Genomic DNA, 9,137 nt, shown 5'->3' on the forward strand with positions numbered 1-9,137 from the left:
CAGCTGTTTCTCATTTTTGCAAAAATAATGATCTTTTATGCCCAGCGCAAAACCATGAAAACTCTTTTTTTTTCCACAAGGGGTGAATTTTCCTAAAATTTCACTGTGATATGCTACTACATATTTATTAACAGAAGTGAAGACACCTTTCTCTATATAAAATTCACAAATCACAAAAAGAATAGAAAATATGACTCCTAAGGGAAAATTGATACAGTAGCTGTCTTGAAAAATAATAAATTAGACTTATTGTATACCCGATTTTTTTTTAAAGAAGACAAAGACCCTGAGTTTTGCCATTAACAATCCACCATGCTTAATTTTTATTCCCCTCCCTTATAACACATTGTGATACCTACCACGTAGCATTCCTGTTCACTGAAACAAAACCACTACAGTAGGACTGGAACTTGGAGACTGACTTAACTATTCTCAGTTAAACATGGCCTCTGCCAGAAATACAACATATTAGCAAAGTGATTACTAGAAGTTTACATTCTGATTTTCCTGGATAAACAAAATTATTCAATTCCCAGGACTGCAAACATTTAAATTATTCCCCTACTGAAAGTCAATGTTTACATTTCCTAAAATACTAGAGCATATTAGCTTCCTGCATGCAATTTTCTCACCCTGAGATCTAGACAGCATACAGGAATATACCATCAATTTTTTTAATACTGCTTGTAAAAGAAGTCTCATACTGCTAGAAGATTTAGCAGGATTGCTTTAATTATATATTTTTGCTTTCTTTGACTGACACTCGCATTCGTTAGCTGCTCCTTCCTGCTTTTGTATCCCCATTTAACTGTGAAATATCTCAATAGATAAGTGCTTTTTCAAGTGACTGAAGTTAGCACTTACCTGCTGGATACCATACGTCCAACCTTGCCTTATACGGTCCCTTGCCCACACGTTGTGAGCATTCTCTGCTAGTTTATCCACCATAGCTTCTTGAGAGGGAGTCAGTTTGATAAAACTCAGATCCATGGGAGCAGGCTTATATCCACTCAACAACTGGTAGCTGTCAAAAAACACAGAACTTGCAGTTACTTTTCACTAAGAAAATTAATAGAAACTGCAAAGGAAAGAAGTGACATGTATGCAATGTATCTATATAAATAATCTGTCTTTGAACATAAAGAATAACAATGCACTGACATTTGATTTTGTTTCAAGCTAGTTGCATCTTGATGGGATGAAGTAACTGGTAATGAAAGCTACACAAAATGGTCTGAACTAAAAATGTTTTTAAAGTATTTTAGTGCTTTTGCATATTTAAAGTGGTAGATTAAGATGTTGCTTATCTACATACTTATATGAACACTATTATTATTACCTCTGAGCACTTCACAATACTTACTAAATTCTACCTACCTCCTACTGAAGCAAGGAAATATATTCTTCCTATTACACATAGGGATGTGAGAGAGAGCAGGTCAAATGGCTTACCCAAGATCATGTATGAAGTCCATCTAATAAAAGTTTGTCTTTATATTATTTTCATATCTTAACTGTCCTTCAAATCATAGGAACAAATGGTTAAAATTTAAACGTGACTTCAGAACAGAGACAGCTTCCTCACTATTTTTAGCACTCCTGAGAACAAAGTGTTGTTTACTTTTATGAAGTTGTTCGCATTGAATTAATTATAGTCATCTCCCACTTTACTTATGACCAAACCTTCTTTAATAAAGGATGTAATGCATATGGTGATGGATGCAGTACATCAGGACTTACTAAATTTACAACGAAACCTATGACACTATGCAGTATCACCATGGTGGTGGATGTTGCCCCCCCTTACCTCAGCTGATGAGGGAACATGCAGGGGACAGGGAGCAGGAAGAGCAAAGCAGGGGGCAGACAGACAGGGGCTGTACTGGGTGTCTGTGCCCAGGTGCTAGGGGGGGGGGCTGCAGGGCAGCCTCTGTGAGGAGAGGCGGGGGCTGCCCCATGCCGGGCACAGCCGGCTCCGAAAGGGACCCTGTGCCACAGGGCACAGCTGAGCCCCTCAGCCACGCTGGTGCTGCCTCTGGGAAAACATTTTTAAGAAAGGGCAAAACGCTGCACAGGCAGAGAGGAGTGAGGAAAAAAGTGTGAAAAACAGCCTTGCAGAAACCAAGGCCGAGGGTGGGGGACGGTGGGCAGAGGTGCTCCAGACGCTAGAGCTGGTGCTTCCCTGTGGCCCCAGGAGAGACCAGGCCGGAGCCGGTGGACGTGCCCTGAATATCCCCGCGTATTTCTCCTTGAACATACCGACAAACAAAAGAGCTATTCTGGTCATAATGAAAGGGGTCTGTGGAAAATAAACAACAACATTCTCTCACTGAAATTATACGTGCTGGGGTGTTTAAAGAATGGCTAGTTTAAATAATTGTCTAATTATTTTCTAACCAACTCTGGCATTTTCTTGTATTTTCTTCATTTGGACTGACAGAGAGAAATACAGAAAAAGAAACAGTATTTATCTCCATTTATATTCTAAAATATTCAAATACTTTACAAATTTCAATTAATTCTCTTCTGTGACAACTATTCTAAAACCCATTTAAATAAATTATTGGTTGAAGACAATAATTGAAAACAAGCAAGTATTTAAGGGGGATTATCATCTATAAACATGATGTCCTTCAAAATTACCACATTTAAAAAAAAAAGTTTAAGTCTAAAAACAACAATTCAAGAACGTCAATCCAAAATCAACCATTCATATAGCTACCAATCGGCAAGTTTCTATTACTTAAGGGGGGTTATCATCTATAAACATGATGTTGGACCGTCCTTCAAAATTACCACATTTTAAAAAAAAAGTTTAAGTCTAAAAACAACAATTCAAGAACGTCAATCCAAAATCAACCATTCATATAGCTACCAATCGGCAAGTTTCTATTACGGAATTAAGCAAGCAGTTGGCAGGTGTGCTGCTGTCTCCCACGTGCTAGCTAACTGCCCTCACGGTTACATCTTCTCAGGTAGCTGTGAAGTCGCTTCAGTGAGATGAGTAAAACCAGTCAGTAATGGAAATAGTGAATCATACGGAATTAACGTGTTTGTCAGGCTGGCAATTATTGCATTCTTTCCTGTAACACTCCCCTGCACAAGTGTTACATTGTGCATATAAAAGCTATGATAGCCACAGCTATTTCAACATAAGAGCAGAGTCGAAGAACCAGGGGTCTCAAAGGATGTTCACGATTTTGTCACAGAGGATGTGTATACCTTATTTCAGGATGCATATGAATACTCATCAAGGATAAGTATCAATGGATGCTAAGGAAAATAACAAAAGCATATTGTGTGTACAAAGTCATGTTGGAGAATTGTCTTTAGCTGCAGACTGATGTTACTAGTTGAAACAGGTAGCTAAAATCCCAGCTCCTGCCTGGTTGTCTGCTCACCAGTATCTTACTGGTTTTATCTCGCTCAGTATCTCTGCTGGCCTGATATTAACAATTTTTTTTTAAGAAGCAGGTAAAGTAATGTGGAATAATTTTCAAGCTGAAAATTTAACTGCTTCAACAGCACATTATCACTACCATATTGATCGGCCACTGATTTATAACAAGCATTATGGAATTTTTATTTGTGCCACCACCTAAAGTTACATAAAAAGTGGTAGATATGTTTTCAAGTGATCTTAGTCCATACTCTGCTCTCTTGATTAAAGATTTTCAGCAGTCTACCTGAGTTGTTTCACAAGATAAAATTAAACGTAATGAAATTTAAAAAAAACCCTTTTTTCTTTTCATTCTGACAATTCTTTTTTCCTTTCCCATTTCATTTAGACTTTTTTTTAAACCCATGGAAACACTAAATATTTAGAATTTGTTAAAATACAGACTTTGAATATTTCAGGGAGGTATTTTAAAATAAAAGGTTATTGAAGGATGCTTTATTCAAAAATCTAAAGTAAAGTTATACCAGGAAAAAACTTCTTAATAGAATTTCCATCAGCAAAAGTTGTGTTTGCAGTACACTTCAGCGAGTTGTTCAAAATGGTCCAAAAAAGCTCTTTTGTGGAGTGATGCTGTATTAGAAAAGGCAAAATTCTGGCACAACTGTCAGTTAAAAGTGTGATTTTCCCGGACTTGTAATCAGTGTGGCTGTGATGCCAAAATTCAGTAGGACTGGCACAATATAAACTTGTTCCTAGCATTTTACAATCTTCATTCTTACAACAGGATGGCAGAAACGATAAAGCAAAGGGTTAAGAAGACAGACAAGAATATACAAAGTAAGGTTGAAAAATTAGGAAGTAGGACAGATGAGCTAATTACATTCAAGTGATGTCTGTTGCTTTTGTTTTTCATAACAACATAAGTTTTTGTGTCAGGCAGATATGAGAACTTAATAAATTATCATGGGAAAATTGACAAAGTGTTGGGATAACGTATTTGTATCATCTACAGGAACAGAAATAACTAGCAAACACAGGAAGTGACATCTCTTCTCCCATCAAAAATTTAGCTTTTCACACACTACCTCCTGTAACTTTTTGTTTTGGTTTTGGTTTTTTGTTATGGTTAAGTCTAGTCTAACTGTGAAAGAGCAACCCTTCTTCTCTCCAAGACTGTATCCCACAAAAAACGTGCACAACTGTATCTACATCATGAAATCTTTGCTCCATTTTTGCTCAACAAACATCTGATGCTATTGAGAATGTAGCCACAATTTTTTTTTTTCTTTCCTTTTTACTCATTTTTTCTATCCATTGTATGTGAGGTATCAAAATTCTGACTTGGTATGCATGGCGGGACCTCAGGTTTCTAAAGTTATGACTGTTAATGACATTAAAAAGACTCAGCATTATCACTCTTCTTAAATTAGGAAGAATAATTTCTTCAGACTTGAGATTTAGCTGCAGTTTTTCAAAAACATCAAATGTAATTCACTTGAACAATCTTGCAAATGCATATACGTTTCTCCCCAGGAAATTCAGAACAAAAATACAGAAGGCCCTAGATATCTCTTCTTTTTAGTCTCATATGCAGTTATTTTGGGATACCAAAACTGAAGAACAGTTTTGGGGAATTTAAACTAATCCCTTGCTTTTATTCTCATTCATTCTTGTGAAGCAACCACATCAGGGATTGTGAAACTGTGATATTAACAGTATGTAAATCAGTGCAGTATGGTATATATTGAAGACTTGAGGGTCCAGGTTCTTATAGCTACCTCGTAATAAAGTATTACCCAGAAGCCTGCAGGAGCCTTGCCAGAACAGGGCGCGTGCTTTTGGCTCACAAAAGGAAAAAGGAAGGCATGCTTTAGTTAAACACGGGCTTGGGGTTATCAAACTGGCCTTAGGGACGCAGTGTATGGAATATGAAGGTATGGGTCACTGAAAGGCTACTGTGAATAATGGAGATATGCAATAGCAGAGGAACATCAAGCACTTAACCATTGCTCTTAGTCATAACCAAGAAAACTAAATTACTAATTTAAATTCAGGAATAACAGAACACATGGAAGTTCTCTCATACCAAAACTGTGACCTTTACCTTTCTGGTTTTATATACCATTATAATCCTCCTTTATCCCACTGAATTTTATACCAATCTAGACAAACTTATAAACCGTGGGCTCAAATGTATGTTGGGCCAGACGGCTGTCATATGCTTATCACCAAGTACAGTTCCATTACTTTCAACTGTGTTAAAGTTCCCAAATTCTTCATTCCCAAACTGGGGGGCACACTGGTGCTAAGGAAGAAGCCAGGGCACCTTGGCTGGGTCATGAGAGCTGGTTTCAGAGCTGTGGTAGTGGAGGCCACTATACCACACCAGCCTGAGCCCAGCCCTACCAATGCTGTTGCCAGTCAATCACTCAGGAAAAAATCAGGCGGCTATACCAGTTCTCTCCACTTCAAGTCACTAGATGGCCATTCTAGGACCTTCGAAAGGGTTACCTTTAAATATTTGCAGCACAGCAAAATATATTGACAAGTTTGCTGTAAAAATTCTTTATCAAGTTTCTGCAGTAGACTCCATATGTAAAAGAACTATGCAACAATGAATGCCAGACATTTCAATGAATCATGGAAAACCTAAACTTTGTCTACACATCAGACTATAAACATCTGAAAGAAAAGCTGTGGGTGAAGGTGTGTGTAAATTTCTGAAAATTCACATGCGTACATGCATACCCAAGTATCAATAACACTAGCAATATGAATATCAAATTGTTAAAATACGGTTCGCTTAACTCACACTGCCTAACAAAAAGATGCATTTGAATTTCAACTTACTTCTTTGGAAGTTTCATTTTTTTCACTTTTTCTTCAGCATGTTCATCAGCAATTCCAACATGGCAGCCTAATGCCAGCAGGGTTCTAGGACACAGAAATCAGAGATAAATTACTGCCAATGTTTCTATATTCAGAGTTGCTGCTGGGTATATAAATAGCATTACACAACAAATGAGACCTATGGGAATGACGACAATATAATATGGAAAGATCAACACCAGCCTTTTTGTATATATAATAAGTTTTCTGATAGTGTTAAGAAAATGCCACAAGATGTTCCTAAAAATTTTAGTAAAAATATGAGTGGACTACTTCAAAATGGAACTACCATACAGTCTATTTCATCTGTATGAGGCATCAGTTGAAAGATTCCCTGCCCTTGAAATATATATTTCTGCTTTATATACTTATTCATACTGCTTATATACTCATTCATACTGCTTTATATCAAAATCTTTTTATGTTATGTTATTTACTTCAAAGCTGATGTAAGGAGAAAAGGCAGGAAATGTCACTTGTTATCCTTAGAATGTGTCTTCTTTACAAAGAGAGGCTGTTATTCAGAGATTTTAATTGGATCTGGATTTTGTTAGGACGTGCTACTGAAGAGAGGACTGACAGCAGAATGAATGATAAGCATTAGGCCAAAACTGCCGTCTTAATGCTCAGTATGGATGTTGCACGTTAATCCAGAGAAAAGGATTGAAGCTAGGCGGGGTGTGTTGTGTACCACAGGGCTTCTACCACAGAGCCACTGACCCAGGCAGCCCATTCTGGCCTGACTCTGCAAGATGCAGCTCCTTTCAGAAAACAAACACTCTACATAACCTTATAACAGGGCCAATAGTATTAATTGGGTTTCTGATTACTTCAGACCTCTTCCTGTCCTTACAGTCACACTATCCAGCAGTATAAATCTTAAGTCTCATTCATCTCCAGGATTTGATCATCAATTCTTTGTTCCTGCACTTACATTCAACACTGGGTTATCAAGTCTTATCTAGTTTCTTTAGCCTAGGTGTGTTACTAAAATATTGACATCGAAATGAAAAGAAATCCTGGACAAAAGTCAGAGACCACTTTGGAGTCAGATCAGTTGTTTCTCAAAATCTGAGGGTGACACACATCTTTGATTGAAACTGATTATGCAGAAAAAATTACAAGTGTAAACCTTGGACTCCATTCCCAATTTTCCCAACATGGAAGAAAGCTGGGAAAAAAGGTTTTTATTTGTTCTTGTCTCTAGTTAAAACAATATTTTCTAGTCTTGCTTTAACTATATTTACTGCTCTTGAACTGACTGGGGGAAAAGAGAACATAAAAATTGCTCTAGCAGTATTTCTTCTGGCAGATGAGTCATATGTTTCAAGGAGATTCTTACAGCATATTTTTAGTGCTAGCTACATGAAGTAAATCCTACTGTTATGGTCTGTGAACCCTGACTTAAAAGTAGATGGTAAAATCAGAGATGAGGAAATAAACATGCAGTGGCCACTTCCTGCAAAACACACTATCTGCTAAGGATACTCCATGCAGCTAAATTTCAATTGGCATAAATCATACCTGATTCCTGTGCAGCTATCACCAGCATAAGTAAGAGAACATATCTAACAGTGGAAAGCAGTACAGAGGAGCTAACCCCTGCTAACCCTAATTTTCTTGTAATGTAAGACAGGAATTTGAACCCTACATTATCTCCACCCAGATACAGCAAATTCAAATCAGAGAGTCACAGCAGGATTAAAAGGCAACTGGGGACCAAGAGTTAGATTTTAATTATACTTCCATTTACTTTTCAGGCAGACTCATCCATACTGGTAGAACCTGAAAGACCCCTAAAGCACTTCAAAGCTAAACACAAAAAACAGAAGTGGCTGACTGCAGCCCTTAGCATAACATTAATACATGCAATTATCACACACAACTGAGTAAATAGATAGAAACGGGAAAGTCAGTCACAAAATAGTAAGCATCAAACAAAAAAATACAAGCTCAAACTACAAAATATATATAAGAATGTGCAGAAACAGTATAAGAAAGCATATTTTAATCCTATGACATTTTCAGAGGTAACTCATTCCTGAATCTTGACATTTCATATAGTATATAATTTTTATAGTTCATGAAAGTATTCAATCATACTGAAAAAAAAAAAGAGATCTCAATATATTGAAAAAAAATGTTGTGTCAGATAATACGACTCAGAACTTCCTTGCTTTCTGCCTCTGTCATCTAGTAGAGCTGGCAGCAAATCTGGCAACAAACTAACAAAAAAATCAATTACAGTAAGAGTTATTCTTGATGTCTTGCAACTACTTCAAGGATGCAGTATGCAGTTTGATGCAAATTGTAAAGAATACAGCATATAGCTGACTAAAGGAAGTTTTAAAAGAACATTTTCTTTCCCTTTTCCCCATTCTTCCCCATTGAAGTTGACTGCTAGTAGACTAGAACCATTTGCCATGGACTGATCCAGACTGCACTGGAACAGGGTGGAGCTCCAGAACACCTGCAGTACATTGATGACATCATCGTGTGGGGCAACACAGCAGGACAAGTTTTTTGAGAAAGGGAAGAAAATAGTCCAAATCCTTCTGAAAGCCGGTTTTGCCATAAAACAAAGTAAGGTCAAGGGACCTGCACAGGACATCCAGTTTTTACCAAGAAAATGGCAAGATGGACGTTGTCAGATCCCAATGGATGTGATCAATAAACTAACAGCCATGTCTCCACCAACTACAAAAAAGGAAACACAAGCTTTCTTAAGCGTTGTGGGTTTTTGGAGAATGCATATTCCAAATTACAGTCTGATTGTAAACCCTCTCTATCAAGTGACCTGGAAGAAGTATGATTTCAAATGGGGCCCTGAGCAACAACAAGCCTTTGA

General features: G+C 37.3%; 1 protein-coding gene across 1 annotated transcript in view; it reads right to left on the reverse strand.

The window, feature by feature from the left end:
- Positions 1-9,137, reverse strand: part of RYR2 (ryanodine receptor 2 (cardiac)) — a 338,959-nt gene that overhangs the window by 185,196 nt on the left and 144,626 nt on the right. Inside the window, exons 26-27 of the mRNA XM_009329215.1 lie at positions 6,251-6,334; positions 865-1,024 (exon numbers count right to left, since the gene is read on the reverse strand). Coding sequence (XP_009327490.1) covers positions 865-1,024; positions 6,251-6,334 — 244 coding nt within the window. The remainder of the gene's footprint in view (positions 1-864; positions 1,025-6,250; positions 6,335-9,137) is intronic.

Source organism: Pygoscelis adeliae, unplaced genomic scaffold (genome assembly GCF_000699105.1).
Source record: "Pygoscelis adeliae isolate BGI_AS28 unplaced genomic scaffold, ASM69910v1 Scaffold77, whole genome shotgun sequence".
Lineage (NCBI taxonomy): Eukaryota > Metazoa > Chordata > Aves > Sphenisciformes > Spheniscidae > Pygoscelis > Pygoscelis adeliae.